General features: G+C 41.6%; 2 protein-coding genes across 3 annotated transcripts in view; one reads left to right on the plus strand and one right to left on the minus strand.

The window, feature by feature from the left end:
• Nucleotides 1-1,960: 1,960 nt before the first annotated feature.
• Nucleotides 1,961-13,603, minus strand: DIMT1 (DIM1 rRNA methyltransferase and ribosome maturation factor). Its single transcript, XM_072137064.1, has 12 exons — nt 13,464-13,603; nt 12,037-12,110; nt 11,820-11,906; nt 11,416-11,477; nt 8,617-8,710; nt 8,480-8,529; nt 8,252-8,375; nt 6,315-6,407; nt 5,366-5,430; nt 3,884-3,947; nt 3,580-3,686; nt 1,961-2,498 (listed from the first exon to the last, which is right to left on the minus strand). The coding sequence occupies exons 1-12, from the start codon at nt 13,519-13,521 to the stop codon at nt 2,456-2,458; spliced, it is 921 nt and encodes a 306-aa protein (XP_071993165.1). The 5' UTR covers nt 13,522-13,603; the 3' UTR covers nt 1,961-2,455.
• IPO11 (importin 11) overlaps nt 13,573-20,990 on the plus strand; it is a 315,892-nt gene continuing 308,474 nt past the window's right edge. Inside the window, exons 1-2 of one of the 2 annotated variants that reach the window (XM_072136983.1) lie at nt 13,573-13,702; nt 17,248-17,392. In XM_072136983.1, the coding sequence (XP_071993084.1) occupies nt 17,255-17,392 (138 nt within the window). In that variant the 5' untranslated portion in view covers nt 13,573-13,702; nt 17,248-17,254. The other variant, XM_072136974.1, reaches the window with a different exon arrangement.

The raw sequence follows: 20,990 nt of genomic DNA on the forward strand, positions 1-20,990 counted from the left end.
GTGTTTGAAGTCTCTAACTTATTTGCTTCTTATCAAACCTACTAAATCTGCAGGGGGTTGAATACTACTTGTAGGCACTGTACACGTTACGTCCAGTATGTTACATGTCACTATGAGAACATACATGTTACGTCCAGTATGTTACACGTCACTATGTGAACCAAGAAGTGGCAATTATTTGGGTGATCATCTCGAGGTTTTACAGCATCACTATCTTTGTACCTAGACATATGCTTCTTGTGTTATACTAATAATTTTGGGGGAGAAGGTAAAACTCAAGTTACCCATTGAAACCAATCGGAGCTCAGCTTTAATTTTATAAACATCTATGGGAAAATGAAAGCTGAGCACTGATTGGTTGTCATGGAAAACTAGAACAGTTCTGCTCTCAGACACTTCTGATAAATCTTCCCTTTCACATCAGGCTCGCGGTTCTGTTAAGCTACAGAACCAAAGTTACCGGCAGTTAAATGTGCTTGTTTTAAGAATGGCTAAAATTTATGCAAATATGTCAGGGGGGCATGCGATTGGAAACCACCCACACTAGCGCTGTTTCTATTGTTTTCATACAAGACACAACAGGGGTCTGGTTACCGATCGCTTCATATTCTTGGGACTGTGTGGTGGACAGAATTCCCTGTCTATCGGCATCCCCTACACTGTAACAGTTTGGCACTGCTGTCCCACAGGGACTCTTTGTATCGTATGTCACAATGAAGCTGGGAGTCCCATTCTCTGCACTGTGGTCGGTTTGCTTCATAGGACAATGCACAGTCAGGGATTCACAGACCAACCATGTTAGAATGAAATGTCCTAAATTTGTTAATTATGGGTAATTTATCATTGTTTTGTCTACATTTGGAGCAGTTGTGGTAGAAATACTGTTTTGTAACTTTCCATTACACCAAATGAACATGGGACAGTGCAAAGTCACTTTGACGTAGGCCCTGCTTTACCAAACTCATTGGGGGTCATTTACTAAGGGCCCGATTCGCGTTTTCCCGACGTGTTACCCGAATATTTCCGATTTGCGCCGATTGTACCTGAATTGCCCCGGGATTGTGGCGCAAGCGATCGGATTGTGGCGCATCGGCGCCAGCATGCGCGCGACGGAAATCGGGGGGCGTGGCCGAACGAAAACCCGACGTATTCGGAAAAACCGCCGCATTTAAAAACCGAAAAAGTGTCGCTTGGGAAGCGCTTACCTTCACCTGGTCCGAGGTGGTGCATTCCGGCGCGTTGAGATGATTTTCAGCGCAGCAGCGCCACCTGGTGGACGGCGGAGGAACTACCTTCATAAATCCCAGCCGGACCCGAATCCTGTGCAGAGAACGCGCCGCTGGATCGCGAATGGACCGGGTAAGTAAATCTGCCCCATTATGTCTGGGGGCAGCCCATGGCAACCAATCAGAGCTCAGCTTTCACTTTCCCACAGCTGAATATAAAATTAAAGCTGAGCTCTGATTGGTTTCCATGGGTAACTACAACAATTTTACCTCAGAAAACTCTGATAAATCTCACCTATTAATAATTGCATTAACTAGTTTTCACAATAGGACTGCATTCAATTTCCCATTTAGACGGAAATTGACACCAGTATGTTTTGCGACTGATGTTTTTGTAAGACTCTTTGAGACCGCCTTATAATAAATTACTCCCACTATGTTTAAAGGGGTTGTCCGATGTTTGAAATACATGACTGCTTTGTTCCAAAAGCCGCGCCACACTTTATCATGGGTAGTCTCTAGTATTGCAGCTAAGCTCCATTCATTTCTATAAGCGGAGCTGCAATACCAGTACCACAAGAAAGCAGCCTTGTTTTACCACCCCTTTAACAAAGACATGAACCGAATGATCTCAGTCAGTGTGAATGGTTTTTGGAAAGCAGGGAGTTATGAATAAACCAAAAAACAAAATGGCTGAAAAGAGGTTAATGAACACACAAATAAGAAAAAAAAAGCATTTTTTAAAAGTTTTATTCCATCCATGGCACAAATGGTTAAATACCTTGTCCCACAGCAGATAGGACATCATCTACAAAGAAATCACCAAAAATGTAGATTATTTTTTTACCCAGCTCACAAAGTATGTGCAGAAGTCGAGATTCATTTAGCATTATATATGACAAGTACATAGAGCGAGGCTGTACAAGGCGCCACATACTTGTCTCCTAATATAGAAGTAAAATGTAAGCTCTATGTACAAGAGAAACCAGGTCAGACTCCATTACACACGACCACCCCGTGACTGACCTCCAACCTTTTATAATATTTTAATATTCTATTAACAGTCGGGATTAAATAAAGTTCTCCATACACAGCACCACACTTGTGCATAGGTCATATGAGGTATTGCATCTCTTCGCCCATTCGCTTCAACAGAACTTGAGCTATAATACCCAACACATAGACAGGTGTGACACTTGTTCCCAGTAGGGGAACTTTATAAAAATTTTTTAAGAGAAGTGGATTCCTTCTACATTAAATCCGTGAAGTAACCTGTGGAAAGAAAACAGACATATTAGATACATGTGTAGAGGAAATCTACCATCAGAAACCACCATGACAAAGCATAGAAACCTACTCAGATGCAGGCCCCACAATTGTGAAAATCTTCTTATATTTGTTATCCATGGCCTCCTTTCTTCTAAAATCAACTTTTAAAATTATACTAATGAAACATAAGGGCTCCTGGGGTGTTACCAGAGCTCCTCTATGCTTCAGCTTCACAGGCTGTTACACTTCTCCTCTCCCTGCTCCTTCAGCACTTCCCCCTCCCTTTTATCTCAAGGTGGGAGAAACACTGGGACACATTTACTTACCCAGTCACCGGAATTCACAGAAAGTGCATTGTCCGACTATAATGGACTGTGCCGCGATTCACTAAGATCTTGCACCCGATATCATGAATGTGTCTCCTCCCCGCTCAGATCCGACAGAGTTCACCATCTTTTTTGTGGTGCATCTTTAACCATCTGACGGCATGCCGCATAATTTGTGTCGCATGAAAGCCAACTCAGCTGTGCCAAAAAAAGACCGCTTGCGCCACATTCGCAGTGCACACACTTCTTAAATAACCGTGCAAGCAGTTTTAGTCCTGAAAAAAGTGAACACTCCAACAAAAGTGCATAGTGCGACCCTTAGTAAATGAGCCCCACTATAGCCTTTGAGTCTACAGCATGGAGGGGCTCTGGTAAAATCCCCCCGAGCCTGAAGGGAATGTTACAAAAGCCCTTCGTGCTCTGGCTTCACAAGCTGTTACACTGTGCAGGCGCACATCTCAGTCTCATCCTCCCCCCTACACTTCCTGTAATCTTGGCAGCAGTGAGCACACATTTGGAGAGGGAAGGTGCTCCTTCAGAATGAAAGCCTACGAAGCTACAGCACGGAGGGGCTCTGGTAACCCCCAGAGCTGTTATGGCTCAATAGCATAATTTTAAAAGTTAATTTTAGAGGGAAGGAGGCTATGGATAACAAATATGAGTAAGTGTCCCTGGTTTCTCATGATGGATTTTGATGATAGATTTCCTTTAAAAACTAAATTTTGAGATCCAAATACTTAAAAGTCAAGGGTTGTCACCTGATAAAGTCGTCGATGTCCATAGAACGGGCTCGCTTTTCTGTAAATTCAAGGTCTGTAAGGATCTTCTCAATCTTCTCGGCTATGCTGAAGTTTTCAGGAATTTCCTTGGAAATAAAGGGATAGAGCGAGATAAGTTTTACACAGATTTTAGACAACTAACAACTAGGCCAAGAAAAACGGGTGTGGCAACAACATTTATGCAAATTAATTCACATTTTTGTTGTGTACACAAGATATAAAGGTAAAGTTAGTGTGACGAGGCGTGACGGCCACCCATGAAGACCTTGTACATGTAACTTACAATGTTGTGGAGGGAGCAGTGGATCCGGTAATTCTTTTCCAACAACAGCTGGACTGCATTGGATCTGCAAAAAATGTGCATCCATTATAGGTAAATATATTACATATTATTCAGGAGGTAAATTACAGAAACAAGACAGGATGTATATGAATTGTAACAAATCCTTTATTGAATCAAAAAAATATATACATAAAAACACTTAAAAGGCACTAAGTGTGCTGTGGTCCAGCAACCAACCCTGATCTCAATGCAAAATGAGAAGTGAATATGATGTACATATCAGGCCATGAAACCTGGTTTGGCACAAGACTAACAACAGTCAAAAATAACCAAAATAAATGTGCAGACATATGAATATATGTCTGAGGAAGCCTGCCTGCACAGGCGATACGCGTGGGGCATCTTTCCTCCAGCACCCTCCCTGACTGCACTATGCACTTTAGGTAAATATTCTTACTATTCTCTTCATGGCCAAGCTACTTGTATTCATATGTCTGCACATTTATTTTGGTTATTTTTGACTGTTGTTAGTCTTGTGCCAAACCAGGTTTCATGGCCTGATATGTACATCATATTCACTTCTCATTTTGCATTGAGATCAGGGTTGGTTGCTGGACCACAGCACACTTAGTGCCTTTTAAGTGTTTTTATGTATATATTTTTTTGATTCAATAAAGGATTTGTTACAATTCATATACATCCTGTCTTGTTTCTGTAATTTACTGTCTGAATTTGGGATATCTTTGCTGGGGCCTTCTTTGCCCAGCTTTACTTTTTTAGACAAATATTATTCAGGAGGATGGCGATGGGATAAGAGAGTGAGCAAATAGGATATAAAATACGTCTTTAACCCTTGACACCTCTTTCCTTCTATACTGTAAATACTAAGACTAAATAACCTGTAACGTAGATGATGCATGGATGAAAGTCTATATCACCTTAATTTGGGAAGCAAGACTTCACCCTACGTAGAGACTTTGACAATTAAGGACACAATGGCAGGCATGTGTGAATACTGATGCTCCACTAGGGAATTTGGGGGAATATGCAAATAAGTTTTCCAGCATGGGACAAGGAAAACTTTTAAGGATTCCCCACTTAACATCAAGCATTATGTACCTTATTATGTATAGTGTAGCCTTTAAGGGTGCGGCCACAAGGTCTGCTGCCCCCTCCCATGTTCACAAGGAGGTCACTTTTAGTCAGGGTGAATGGGAAGTGTCAAGCAGTGAAACTGGACAAGATGGGCGCTTACGATTTTTCCAGAAATGCAACTTACATTGCTCCTTGAACACAGCTTTATTTTACATGGGACTGCTAGAGGCAACTAAGTAACTGGACAGTTCTATTCATGACAATGGTGGTTACTTGTATCACATATGATCATTGGCAGCAGTCGGACCCTCAATATCTACATTCTTTTTACCGGAGGGGGGGGCCTATTTATTTTCTTTTACAAGGTTAAGCGAATCGCTGACTTACTTAAATGCTGCCGACAGGGTCTTGTTTTTTCTTATAAATGCAATCCGCACCAGACCGTCCCATTCCTAGAAAGATGAGTAACAATGTCAGGCGAGGCAAAAGTTACAGGAGGGAATTTATTGTGTGCTGGTGTATGATGCAAACAATGCCCTCCCCGTCCCTTACATCAGATACATTAAGATGCTTATATCCATCAGGCAACTGCACCGCCAGGCAAATTTAGTTTTGCATAAAAACCTTTGAACATTTAATGGTAAATGGCTTTAGTCAGTGCGCAAGCACGGGGCAGGAGCACTTGCGCCGGCCACAAGTTATTTCAATTTCTTGCACTGCGCAAGAATATGCGATTATTTCCCAGCCTCTACATCAAAATACTGGCATAAATATCCCCCAGCGGGTAAGACCAAGTGCAGTCCACATGGACGAGGGAAATCGACTTTAACCGTATAAGACTTTAACACCTATGGAGCCTGGAGCCCCTCATGCTCATTTGCATACAGTCTTTCATCCTGGTGGTAGATGCCCTTTATCTGTCATCTCCAGGATTACGGTCTTCTTTAACGTTGATGTGATGAAGAGTTTTAAAAAGCCAGACGCAATGTCAACTACTTACATAACCGGAGGCGATGTCACGTGAGAGGTGTCTGGCTTCGTAGACGATTTTTTTTAAACTTTTTTTTTTTTAACAAAGTGGTAGTTTACTTTGCAGATCGCTAGTAAAACTAAGAATAGCGCTTTCGAGCCGTCTGCACGCTGATGCAGGATCTTACGTTGCGTGCTCTGTATTATTTTCAAGCCCTTCCCGAGAACCAGAGACGCTACTCACGTCGGCTCTCAGGAACTATTATAGTAATCTACTGTATATCACAGTATACTTGGACCCCCTACAATAGACTACAAAACTTCCCACAATGCAGACAGCATAACATCACATTCTTATCCATCGTACCTGGAAGTTAATGGGAGGAGGAGGATTTTTCGGTTCTATTCTAACAACGCTGGATTCCACTTTCGGGGGTGGCCTAAAGTTGTTCTTTCCAACCTGTAATAGAATCATCAGGGGCACAGGTCATTAATCACATGAAGTAACCTACATCAAGTAAAGCTGCAAAGAAGATCGCACAGATTCAGACAAGTCAGGAATGTAGTGAAGTTCAAGCTGTAAGACTCAGCAATTAATTATAATAATAATTCTTTATTTATATAGCGCACACAGATTACGCAGCCCTGCACACAGCTTGTCACATCGGTCCCTGTCCCCAATGGGGCGGAGGAAACCCATGTAAACAAGGAGAACATACAAACTCTTTGCAGATGTTGACCTGGGTGGGATTCGAACCCAGGACCCCAGCGCTGCAAGGCAGAAGTGCTACCCACTCATCCACCGTGCCGCCCATTGCACTTGTTTGATTACCACAGGAGACTGATCAGCCCAAGTGGCAAAGCGCTTAATGCAGGAGAGGGCATCTACCCGCAGATGTATCTTGGAAACAGAGACAGCAGTACTTATACTTAACCCCTTAACAACCTGGCCTTTTGTTTTTTCATTTCAATTTTTCACTCCCCACCTTCAAAAATTTATAACTTTTTATTATTTTTACACATCAAGAGCTCTGTAAGGGCTTATTTTCTGCGTAACAAATTACACTTCATAGCGATGGTATTGAATATTCCATGGCGTGTACTGGGAATTCCAAATGCAGTGAAAATGGTGGAAAAAACGCACTTGCGTCGTTTTCTTGTGGGCTTGGATTTTACGGCTTTCACAGTTTGCCCCAAATGACATTTCTACTTAATTCTTTGGGTCGGTACGATCATGGGGATACCACATTTATATAGGTTTTATAAATGTTTTCATACATTTACAAAAATTAAAACCTCCTGTACAAAATTTTTTTTTTTTTTAATTTTGCCATCTTCTGGCACTAAAAACTTTTTTCATACTTTGGTGTATGGAGCTGTGGTTGGTGTCATTTTGTGCTACTTTTCATGACATTTTCAATGCTACCATTTTTAGGACTGTACGACCTTTAAATTGCTTTTTATTTAATTTTTTTATATTTTTCAAAATGGCTAAAAAGTGCAATTTTCGACTTTGGCCGCTATTTTCCGTTACTGGGTTAAACAAAGTGAAAAACCGCTATTATATTTTGATAGATCTGGCATTTTCGGATGCAGCGATATATAATGTGGTTATGATTTTTACTGTTTATTTTTATATCAGTTCTAGGGAAAGCGGGGGAGGGGGGTGATTTAAATTTTTTTTTGGTTTTTTTAATTACAATTTTTTGAAACTGTTTAATTTTTTATTTTTTTTTTACTATTTTTCAGACTCCGTAGGGTACTTTATCCCTAGGTTTTCTGATCCTACAGTATGGCAGTAAATGGGGATTTTCCATCTCATTCATTAAAATGTGCAAATCATGGCGACCGATCATCGCTCCCCGATGACGCGTGGATAAAAAACGCTCCTTGGTCATGTGATGCCACACAGATCAGATGCACGGCTCGTTATATCACAGAGAGTAATCAGAGCCATTTGTTATAACGAACTGTGCACCTGTGTGACATCACATAACCAGGTATATAACGAGTCGTGCACCTGTGAGACATCACATGACCAGGTATACAACGAGTCGTGCACCTGTAAGACATCACATGACCAGGTATACAACGAGTCGTGCACCTGTAAGACATCACATGACCAGGTATACAACGAGTCGTGCACCTGTAAGACATCACATGACCAGGTATACAACGAGTCGTGCACCTGTGAGACATCACATGGCCAGGGACTGGTTTCTCTCCACAGGAAGCATAAATAGAAGTTTCCTATAGAAGAACAGAAAGCAGAGATCTAGAAAGTGTAAGGAATAGCGGTCTTACCTTCATGAGGTGGTCTACACGGGCCAGCAGCTGGGTGTTAATGGACAGGCGGCAGTACAGCTTGTCTCCAGGCTTGGCCACCAGCCGCATGGCAAACTCTCTCTGGAACATGAGCACTGCACATCTACAATAGAGAGACAGGTCTCATCAGTGCCAAATCCCGAGCTACACCCCACAGGCACATCCACCACCGGAGAAGAAAGATCTACATATTATTAAAGATCCCACCTGAAGAACGGTCTGTGAAGAAGCAGCTTAAAGACAAAGGGAGAGGAGATCTACGGAAGGAGAAAGGATCACAGTTACATACAGACTGGTTAGAGATATCAGCCCTACATCTGGATGGAGAGAGGCAGCTGCTGTACCTGATAGGGCAAGTTGGCAACACAGAGGTCAAAAAACGGCAATTCAGACTTTAACACATCACCGACCATGACCTGAAGTTTACTGGCTAAAGGCCTGGAAGATAAGAATACAGAGAATACATCACATCTATAGGAAATACGACTCTGCACCCCTGGCCCAGCGATGGCAATTCTTTTAGAGACGGAACCAAAACGACTTATTTATCACAGTGCCAACACAATTTATGGACTTATTAACTTGTTCCCTATTCTGCCAATACGGACACCAATACCACTGAAAGATGGAGAGGAAATTATGACTATCATTGTAGCTTCCATCTAGTCCTCTCATGTGACCTCTGTGCTGGGGCAATGTCTAGTGTGCCCATAGAAAGTCGCACAGGTTCACCACCATTGGCCTAAAATATAGTCATACTACAATGCGAGGAATTTGGCAAAACTTCCAAATTCTCTCTTTTTAGCCCCACTGTAAGTGTTGCAGTTTCAGCACTGGTTACACGACATACAGGTTTTATGCTTCCAACATATACTTTATGAGGATATAAATCACACAGAATAAAGAATACAACAAAATTAAAGTGATAACACATGCCAATCTACTCTTATACAGTGTATTGATCATTGATAACTACATACATAATCTATTTTGGGGGAGAAATGATCATATATCGCATCATTGGAGAAGTTGCATTCAACACGAGCATCAAGGAAATCATTACCACTAGCAGAACGCGCCATCTAGTGGCTACATAAAAAATTGCTAAAAATCTTTCTGATTATGGAATTTATACAAGGAGAAATATGGAAAAAAAATTTTTTTTAACTTTACATTTTTCTATTTTCAAATAATAACAAAAATAACCACCACATTAGAATAAGTGTTACAAACAAAATGTTGTGATTACTGTATCGAAGGGTCCATTTCCTAAAAATTTCTAGCAGCAAAAAATGAGCCAAAATATTTTTTTGTACCTCGCTGCACGCCAAATCGACAGCTCCACTTGATTCTGGCTATAATACCCATCAAATAACCTTCTCTAATTCACCTATTGCCAATACAGAGGACCCTCACTTCCATTGTTCCATATGAAGACAAGACCCTATACACAATATAGTTTGTAATAACACAATTTTGGGATTCATATACCCTACTGGTGAACATTTACTAAACCCTTCTGTGCAGAAAAAAAACAAACAAAAAAAAAAACAAAGAAAACCTGACTTTTTTTCTCTTGGTCAACACAGTTTTTTTTTTTTTTTAAATAACCTTCCTTTGACTAATGAAATACTTTTAGAGAAATAACTTTTCGCATCGCCACCACCATTAAAGGAAACCTACCATTTCAAATGGTAGGTTTAAGCTGTAAACACCGAGCACCAGCTCAGGGTGAGCTGGTGCCGGTGCTTAGTTTCGTTAGTGTTAAAACCGCGGTATCGTGGTTTTAACACTTTTTAAACTTTATAGCAGAAGCCGGTTCGGCGCTGCGCGCGACCGTGCGCGCGCAACGCCTGCGGCATTTCCTATGTAGGCGCGCGCACGCAGTGCCGAAGCAGTTTATGCTATAAAGTTTAAAAAGTGTTAAAACCGCGGTTTTAACACTAACGAAACTAAGCACCGGCACCAGCTCACCCTGAGCTGGTGCTCGGTGTTTACAGCTTAAACCTACCATTTGAAATGGTAGGTTTCCTTTAAAGCACCATAAATTTGTGCTTTTTTGTGCAAAAAAAAAAGAGACCTGTGTATTTTAAATGTCAATTGGGGAACTGCACTTCTTTTGTTTGTTTTTTCTAAAAAAACATGGATGTGATTTACATTTTTTGTTGATTTAAAGGGGGGGGGGGTTCATTTCCTATATAAACTATTTATTTATTTTTTTTTAAGATAACATTGGCCTACAAGACGACACAAACATGAGATCACTTGAGCTCTTATACAACGCACAGCAATATGTGCATTTTATGTTCTGGCCTAATACATTAAACCAGGCAGGGACTTGCAACACCAACGGCAGATCATTGCTACGGGGTGTCAATGGGCGACAGAGGGATCTCGCTTCCTCTTATATACCACAGTCCTTGTTTGACCATAGTGTCTACAGAGTTACATACCCCAGAGCTTTTCCAGTTCTGGGGATTAGTGCCAGCGCTGATAACATAACCCGGTGCCGACACAAGCAGGACACTACAGTAGGATCAGCAATCTTCTTCTGGTGCAGCACTGTACAAAAGGTATTGTATCAGAAGAGGTACACGAAATGACCAACGTAAATAGTCAATACGGCGGTCATTAGGAGGTTAAAGGGACACAGATCAACATTCAACCCCTTAAAAGGAAACCTAACACTTCCGATGGAGGTTATAAGCTGCAAATGCCGTGCACCAGCTCAGGGTGAGCTGTTGCCAGCGCTTATTTTCGTTATGTTTTTAAATAGATGTAAAGCGTTTAAACGCTTTAGTAATTCTTAGATACAAGTACCTTCACCGCACCGTGGTCCGCGCGGCCACTTCCTATTCAGGCGCACGAAGTGGTGGCGTACACGGAGCGCGGAGAGCGCGGACCACGGTGCGGTGAAGCTACTTGTATATAAAGATTACTTAAGCGTTTAAACGCTTTACATCTGTTTAAAAACATAGCGAAAATAAGCTGGTGCACGGTATTTGCAGCTTATAACCACCATCGGAAGTGGTAAGTTTCCTTTAAAGAGACATTCCCCATCTGCTCAAAATCTACATTGATTCTAATACACTGTGCTGATATGCCCCAGCACAGTGCTACAAGTCAGGGGTCACTATACTCACGTGCACTGGACTCTCTTATGAAGCTCAGCAACAAGTCGTGTATCAATTTCACAAGCAACAACCTGGTAGAAATAATATATTGGAATATTAAATGCTATTTTTATATTCATACATCACTTACACTTATTTGGGGCAGCTGCAGCCCCTCTCATCCAGATCCCCACCCTCTGGGCATATGCATTGAGAAGGCAGGGGAGGGAGGGGGATGATGTGGAGTGGTGGTAAAATGTACGAGAAGACAAAAGCTGCTGCAGCTGCATTTGCTCCCATGATAATTGTAAACGTTTTCAGTGTCTGACAATAACTGTATAAATTAAATATGGGAAGAAGGAGAGACACAAACTGTGGAAAGTAGAAGCTACTTGTGATATCAGATGTATATTCCAGGAGCACAACAATCTTACCCTTTTTGCTTTCTCCAATAACTTGACGGTCATGTTACCTGTGCCAGGACCAACCTCCAGCACGATATCTGTAGGTCGTATGGCTGCCTGAAATAGAGTTATGATACAGCAGTCATCATCCATATACTAACTGTACTATAGGACCACACATATAGGGTCATGACTCCGACATCATGTCATCTATACATCACTTGTACACGACATGCATGTCACTTACCTTATCAATGATGCTGTTCACAATGAGGGGGTTCTTCAGGATATGCTGCCCAATGGCAGTTTTAAACATAATCCCTATAAAATAGAACAAGCTTAATATAGAACTATATTAGAACCCTACCCCACAAGTCGACAATAGGTGAAGCTGGAAATTAAATTCAAAATGTGATAGAATTGACTGTATAAAACCAAGATTTGCGTCATTTAACTTACACGTTTCTATGCCTTCCACTGTGCGGTCCAAATGACACGTCCCTGTTATTCTTTAGGTCAGTACAATGATGAGATACCACATTTGTATAGCTTTTGCCATGTCCTTCTTTAACTGCTATATTCTGACACCTGTAACTCTCTGATTCTTCATAGCACAGAGCTGTGCGGGGAGTAATTTTTTGTGTGGCAAGCTGACGTTTCATTGATACCCTTTTATGGTATTTTACGGCCCCGTTTCTGCACCATCAAGCAGCTGATCCGTGGTCGGACAGGTTTTCTCTGAGACATTATTAACTAATTCCTAGCCAAAGAGTTACTGGTATCTGAAATATTGTTTGTAAACAAATAGTTCAGGAGAATATTGTGTAATATCTCATCAGCCCTCTCCTGCCTGCTAAACTATTTAGATGTGTGTTCAGTGAGGAAAAGAGGATTATCCTCACTATCCTCTGTGGCAGCAGTAAAATAATTAACTAGACAGCTGTGTGCAACCAGTTTGGGTCGGGTCCCTACACAGTTTGACATCGTCCAATCACTGCTGACAGATTATGTAGGAAAAAAATGCCTTGGTAAATGGTAAGATCCAATCATCAATTTATTACTACATTTTCAGTAGGTATAGCAGAATATAAGAAACACCAAGCTAGAAGATTCTCCAGAAATGGTATTTACAAAAAACAGATTATTCAAGAGAGATGAGAAAAACTCTTTAAAATGACCCTGTAGGTTGTATCCTTTCTGGAGAAGGAAACAGGAGAAGGTAGGACTGCAGGATCGGACTACACACAGAGTTGGTATGTAGTCTGTGACCATGGTGACACCTTAGTTTGTTTACACAAATGAGTATTGTTTTTTTTATGAAGAACTACCACCTCCTTGACTATGTCAGTCAATATTTTGTACTTTGTGACTTTAAATATGCAAAATCTCACAGTAACATTTCAGTATCTGGAAGGGAGAGTCTACAAATTTGTGAATATTTTTGTGGATCTGGTAACCCGCACTTCATGTGTTTATTACAAGTTGTCAGTGCGATGTCTTCTACTATAATGAAAGTTGTCAGTTATAATAACATCACACTATGTTATATTCCTATAGATATTAACAGTCGATGGAGCTGACAACCAGTGACACGCAGTATCAGTGACAACCACATAGACACTGGGTAGTCAGACACGACGATCACAATTGTCAGTGTTATCTGCTATATCTCACCCTGGCCCTTGATCTCCTGGTGTTTACGACTCTTCTTCTCAGATTTGACTTTCGGCATCTTGATCTCTTTTTCCCAGCGCACACACACAAACAACGTGGTCAACTTCTCCTCCGGCGCCCAGCAGTGACGTCACCAGACACGGCCACTCTCGCCCGAGGCATGCCGGGAGGTGTAGTCCTCATCTCGCGGAGTGACTTTTCTATAAGAAGTATATTGCAGTCAATACCCAGAGTAACAGGTCAGGATGAGAGACAGTGCCGGTCTGTGTGGTCCTGGCAGGGATACTGGGGGTATAGGAGCTGATATGGGATACCGCAGCCATCAGCTGTGAGGACACAGACTCACTCTCGCGATACTCACTGTTCTCGCGTGGCTGGCAGCCTACACTGGCGCACGCCGGGAGCAGGGAGGTGAGTGAGAGCTACCTGGGAGCAGGACACACAGATATAGCCCTGTACTTATCCTAGCCTCCAGTCACACTGGCCTGCTGTATGAGAGACCCGAGGCTACACTGCCAGCTGTACCCTGCCCAGTGCTGCCAGCCACATTCTACTTGTGGCATATAGGGGCGAATTCACATTCTGCGGATTTCCAGTAGACATTTCTGCTACAGTGAATAGGGATTGCAGAAGAAAACTCTTGTAAAATAGAACTGATTTTAGCTGCAGAAATAATTGCAATGTGTGAATTCACACCAAGCCATACAGTGCTGCAAGAGGCTCCTAATGATGGGGAATGTAGCAGCCATACAACATGTCCCAAGTCACTCCCCATCATCACATGACTAGTACAAGTAGTCGTAGTCAGACAAATGGGAGCCGCCCTCTGATCTATTACTGTAGGCAGATCCTGTAAAATAAAACGAGATACACACAGGAATACAGAAAAAGATTCAAATGTCCTAGTCTATACTTCCTCCTGCCTGGATTTGCCTGTAAAAAATACAGACAAAAGGAACGAGAGAAAGGATCCAGCATCTCAGTTAAAATTAAATTTTTTATTGTAAATTCATTATACAAATCCTCACGTCAGTAGCACAAAAATCCCTGCAATCATGGAAGTGATACTTTGGAGATGCATTTAGAACAAAAATAGTTCTAGAAGCAAGAAAATAACGTGTGTATGTATGTAGCCTTAGGCCGGTTACACACAAATGTGTGCAGCCTGTGTATATGCAGCGTATGGTGGCCCAATCCAAGGGCTGCACACAGGACGGGAGTCCCTGCATTATATATAAATATAATCTAGGGATGGTCCCTCTGCCGGCCAAACAGCAGTGCCGGAACTAGAATAGCTAATACAGTTCCTCGAAGCAGCAGAGGGAACACGTCTCCGAGTGTGCAGCCCGTGTGACCGGGGCCACATACGTTTGTGTAACGGGCCCTAATGCGTTTGTTTCAATGTTTTTAAGGGGTATTCCCATCTGGGCATTTACATTTAATTTAATTCATTTGTCATATGTAAACATTTCTTCAATTGGATGTTATTAAAATTAATGTTCCTGTGTGAAGATAATTTCTCATAAATGTAGTCATGTTGTCCCTTAGAAACGAAATTGTTTCCTTGGATACGACCACCTCAGATTTTGGCAGCAGTGGCCAGATGCGCTATTGAGTCCTGCCTGACCTCCTGGATACCAGAGGACGACTGTAGGACCTGCAGTAACTCCCGGACATTTAATATACAGAAACTTTTTGTTTCTTTATGCAATCACTGGAGCAGAGGTGGCCGTATCCATGGACACAGTCTTGTTTCTAAGGGACCATATCACTACATTTATGAGAAATTATCTTTACACAGGAACATTTTTTTTAATAACATCCAATTGAAGAAATGTTTATATATGGCAGATTAATGAAACTGAATGTGAATGCCCAGACGAGAAAACCCCTTTAAGTGCAGAGTATATAGGGCAGTGATGGCGAACCTATGGCACGGGTGCCAGAGGTGGCACTCGGAGCCCTTTCTGTGGGCACTCAGACCATTGCCCCAACTTCACCAAACAGGACCAAATCCACCAAATCTTCCTTTAGTCCCAAGCAACTTAAGGGATGCTACTCTCAGTGCTATTTTAAAGTGACACTTTACTGGCTGTTTGAAACTGCAGGAAAAGTGAGAAGGTGTTGACTGAACTGCATTGTCTTTGGAGGTCATCCTGCTGGACCCACCATTCTTCCTGGAGAGAAGCTACAATGATGGTCTGAATTTGCCCACCTTCTTTCAACGGCATTGGTGGCCTTAGGAGAGCCAATACAATTGAATGATGTTGAAGAACAGGTAGCAATAAGTTACTGCTTGAAATGCCATGCTGGCACTTCATGGTAAATAAGTGCATTTTGGTTGTAGTTTGGGCACTCGGTCTCTAAAAGGTTCGCCCTCACTGATATAGGGTAATCATTTGATCGCTGGTGGGTCGACTGGTTAGATTTTGCAAATCATGAGAGCTGGGATCTGAATTCTCCTAATGGATGGAGTATCGTGTTGATGACTTATTATGCAAATGGTGGAAATGTTTCTGGTAGTCTCTTGCCGACATTTTCTCGTACGATCCTAGTTATTCTAGAGCTCTGACTAGTTGACAATCTATACTACTGTGTACTTGTCAGAAATGTTTTTCATGGTCTGATAAAACTCTTCTAAAAAATCGCAGCAAGCACTACTCTGATCCGAGTCTCGTCGGGACTAGGATGTCATTAGGACTACAATGTCATTAGTTTTTCACGCACGTGTTTCAAGGAAGTGTCTCAGTGCTGTAAAAATGAAATGTAAAAATCTGCCACAACTCAGATTACACTAGGACTACAGGATGGTCGGATAGCACTAGGGCTGATATCTGACCAAACTCTGATCAATTTCGTACAATGTGACGGACACATGGCCTAATGGAAATTGAATGGAGCAACAGGACAGATGCTCAACCCACTGATTAGATTGACAAACAAAATTATGCCTACTTTGTGCTACTCACCCTTTTCTTTCCAAAGTTATGGCATTTTCTGTTCTGAAAGTGTTTGAGAAAAATCTTTCTCACCAGAAGTCAAGTGGGAGGAGAATAATGTCTATCAGTCTGTGCCTTCAAGCTGAGGCCAGCTATTCTGTGCTGGAAACATCTGCATTCACTGTCTTGAAACACATACAGCTCTGCTACATACACATACATGTCACATGACCTCCTCCTCCTCTCCCATGAAACCGACTCAGTAACAAAGTACGGACTCCAGGGCTTATCGGCGCTCAGATAAACTGAGGGGGACAGCAAAGAAACTACTTATTATAGGTAACAAAGATAGTAGGCAAACCTGTTTTACATCCCAAGAGCTATTGATTTGTGGAAAAAAAACCTTTCAAGTTACTACTACTATTAGTAGTAGTAAGCTGTGTCACCTGATCAGGAGAAAGATGTGAGTGTTTTTCTGGTAGGAGCTAAAAATGTAGAAAAGTCCCACGGTATGATGGGAAAAATAAATCCATGGCCCTTTTTAAGGAGCCAATACATATTTGTTGTTTTAGGGAATTTTATGAAGATCCCTTTTCCGAATCACTTTACCACTAATGCAATAAACCTGCGGAATGTCAGCAGAGGATTCTGCACGGAATGAAGGGATTAATACGCTACATGTAGAGCTAGCCTTACTGGCACACAGCTCTGATCCATAAGACTCAAAGGTGAAGCGTGAATGGGTGTTTCACATAGTTGTAGTTGAGTAGTAACATAGACTCGTGATGATTTCCATTGCTTACACTGAGACTTTTGCTGATTTCTATGTGTTTTTTTGTTGGCAGATTCCTTATGGATCTGGACAGCGCCAGCAGCGTTGTGCTGCAGGTCCTGACGCAGGCGAGCAGCCAAGATTCTACAGTCTTAAAGCCGGCGGAAGAGCAGCTCAAGCAGTGGGAGACCCAGACCGGCTTCTACACCGTTCTATTGGTAAGTTCCACTACCACATGATTTATATACATTGAGTTATCTGCATGATTTCCAATAGAAGAGCATACACCGCATTTGCTTTGTATATAATTACGTTTTTACTTTCATGTAAGTTTGCTGGATCTCTAAATGACACATAGATGTTGTGTTAAAAGGGTTTGCTCAAGATAAAGGGTTCTCAAATTTTAATCCCCTTAAGATAATTTTTAATCCTTAAGATAATTTTACTCAGTTTTATTGCTGTTTTAGCTTCTATCACTCAGTGATGGTCAGTGTAATATTCTAGAGTGTAGGCAGGGACTTTCTAAGCCGACACTTCATGATTCCTCTAGTGCTATGAGATGCTGTGTGCTGAGATGAGGGGAATTTCCATTTCAGGAAATATATGGTATCATTTGTGTGATAAAAAGTTTTACAATATTCACAAATACTTTCTATGTGAATTTCTCATAATTTTCTATATCTCTGCTTGCTGTAATTCTATTGTAAGCTTCTTTATTTCCAGTGTAAATCTGACTATGGTCACACAGGTGCACGGCTTGTTATAACACACAGAACTGATTCCTCTCTGCGCACCTTTGTAACCATGGACAGATTTCTACAGAATGACAGATTTCTACAGCTTTCTACAGAATGACAGCAAGCAGAGATCTAGAAAACTGTGAGGAATTGATACATAAAGTATATTGTAATATTGTATTATTTTTTTTATCATACAAACAATAACATTAATTTTTCAAAATACGAATGCCCCATTAAATTTATTTTTTATTCCCAAAAAAGAAAAAAGAAAAACCATCCCCTGTCGCCAGGCTATAGCTTAATTCTATGCCAGGCAGGACTTGGTTTAGAACTGGAGTAATTACGATGCATCGGCATATGATAAATGCCCCCTCCTCCAAAGACGTTCTGCTCAGTTGCTGTTATGGGGTGCTGGGAGCAGGGGGTAAGTGAAGGCCCTCACTCAGTGTGAACAGGATCCTGATAGCCCATATAGACCAACAGTAGAGAGGAATGTTTGATCCTTTAACAATCACGAGCAGCTTCCACAGTTGTTATCCAGAAAACCCCCAGAAAAGGTGAGTTTTTCAGAAATTTACAGTCATTGAGCTGCATGATGCCCGGCTGTGTCTATTCTGTCATTAGGTGGGATTGGACCATTGTTATCTGACCTTTAATACAACATTCTATTGTATGGATATATAAATTTGCTGAAGCTCCTTCCATTTATGAAGCAGGCCATGACACAGGCTATGATCAGTTTACATGGGGGCCCTCAATGATCACCTATTATTGTTGTATACTATGGATATAGCCATTAAAAGTTTAGTTATCCTCTTCTATTACATTCTGGAAATTCTATTTATGGCTTGAACAAATCTGCCTATTTATGAAGTAGCCCCCAGAAACGCATACAGCAAGACATATTGCCTTCTGGTGTATTGCTATGCCTTTTTATGGATATGGACATGTGCCTGGAGTGTGGAATATTGCTAAATAAAGGTATCAGGTTCTGACGAGTAGTTTGGTAGTAGATAACAGGAAATGAAAAGATTTCGATGAGAGCAGGTGATATGCCTAGAATCGTGTGCTTGTCTGGTGTAATGCATTCCAGAAAACAGGTGCAGCTTGAGACAAGTATGGAGACTAAATCATGATTTTATTGGATTTCAGTGGCCTTACCTTTATATGTCATTAAGTTATATTGTAAAATATCAATTTGAGAACAGACCATCTACTGGATTTTTATTGTATTGTACTGAAGCTTTTGTTGGGATTCCTTCAAGGGAACCTGTCACCAGGGACCTCATTTTCACTAAAGACAGGTTGCAGAAGCCCATGACACCTGCAGTGCCAATATGGCTTTCTGCTTTTTCTAAGCATTTGCATTACAATATAATTGTGTGTTATAACTTACCTTGCATCCTGACAAAATCCTGGGGTAGTCGTAGGGGTTGAGCTTTGGTTTGGATGCATTTCAAAAAACAAAATGTGACTTGTCTGTGTTACTCACTCCTCAGAGCTTGGCCCCCACCTTTGTGCTCCTGTACAGCTCCTCCTCCTGCTCCTTCTCAGAGTTCACAGCCTGGTGAGCTGACATCAGTGGGGGAGGGACAGAGCTGTACAGGAGCACAAAGATGGAGGCAGCCTGCAGTACAGACAAGTCACATGTTGTTTTTTGAAATGCATCCAAACCAAAGCTCAACCCCTGTGACTACACCAGGATTTTGTCAGGATGCAAGAGTAAGTTATAACACACAATTATACTGTAATGCAAATGCTTAGAAAAGGCAGAGAGGCATTTTTGCACTGCAGGCGTCATGGGCTTTTACAATCTGTCTTTAGCAAAAATGAGGTCCCTGGTGACAGGTTCTTTTTCAGCTTTGACACATTATTCCCCAAATCCTGCAGTGTTAGGTATAGGCCCTGAAGAGCTGTCTAACATGTGTGTATAGTAAGTAGCAGCAGCAGGATTGTGAAAAGTGAACTTTTAATTCAGCTCTGCATCTCCTTTAAAGGACCTCTACCACCAGGATGAAGGATTGTAAACCAAGCACACTGACATACTGATGTGTGCCCCCTCTGGCAGTATCTGCTCTTCTTTTAGCTTCTTATGCCTGGTTCTTACTATAAAAGGCTTTTAAAGTAATGCAAATGAACCTAAGGGGCTTAGGGCTCCGTAGATAGTTAACGTTCCCGGAGCCCCTCCGGCTCATTTGCATAATATTTTAAAAAAGAATTTCTTAAAAACAAGGACATAAGAAGCTTAGGGGGCACACACTTGTATGTCAGTGTGCTTGGTTTACAATCCTTCATCCTGGTGGTATATTGTTAGTGCTCTGGATGGGTCTTTCAGCCTGAAGAGCTTTCTGCTCCAGAGCCCCTCCCCTCTATTCTGAGTGACTGCTTTAAGCATCCAATCAATATCCTTATACAGTTTCTATGTGTAGCAGAGGGGAGGGGCTATGGTGCAGAACATTGCATAGAGGAGAAAGGACACAGGACAGTACTTCCATTTACCAGGGAAAGTCACTTTGTTATTTCCAGGTAAGAGTTGGGTGAAACCCATTGGTTGAAACGTGTCCAGGGACCCTCAGTAAATTCTGGTGTAGCTCCGTGCCAAAAACTGGAATTCCTTTAGCAACATTGGAAATTGGGGATCTGACAATGCAAAAAACTTTAAGAGTGCCTCTTTCTAAAAACAAGGCCTTGTATGGACGTTTCATCTTGGTGTATGTCTAATGGCCGATCCCCTGTCACAATGTAGAAGACGTGACGTGACAGATCCTTTCCTAAATGGGTTAATAAAGTCGGGTGTTTATGGATTTTTGTATCTCCTGTGCATTTCTTTGTGTCATCCTGATCCACTGAGATTTGCGCCTTTCACTCGACTTTCGGTGAAACACATTTGCTTCATTTATCTTCTTTTATATTGACAGGCCTTTCTTCTGCTGTCAGCCGCATTGTCACACTTTATCTATGTCCAAGTGGCATTTTTTAAATGTTTTCTTTCTGCTTTTCCACATTCTGTCCTCTCGGATCCCCGATCGTTCTGTTCTTTTATGCATCACAAATATATTATTTTATTCTCTGTTCA

The sequence above is a fragment of the Engystomops pustulosus genome, chromosome 1 (genome assembly GCF_040894005.1).
Source record: "Engystomops pustulosus chromosome 1, aEngPut4.maternal, whole genome shotgun sequence".
In the NCBI taxonomy this organism is placed as follows: domain Eukaryota; kingdom Metazoa; phylum Chordata; class Amphibia; order Anura; family Leptodactylidae; genus Engystomops; species Engystomops pustulosus.

Coding starts and splice junctions, on each gene's coding strand:
- DIMT1 (XM_072137064.1), bottom strand. CDS start 13,521: ATGCCGAAAGTCAAATCTGAGAAGAAGAGTCGTAAACACCAGGAGATC. Junction 12,111..13,463: donor CCAGGAGATCAAGGGCCAGG/GTGAGATATAGC, acceptor TCTATTTTATAG/GGATTATGTTTAAAACTGCC. Junction 3,687..3,883: donor ACTGCTCCCTCCACAACATT/GTAAGTTACATG, acceptor TTTATTTCCAAG/GAAATTCCTGAAAACTTCAG.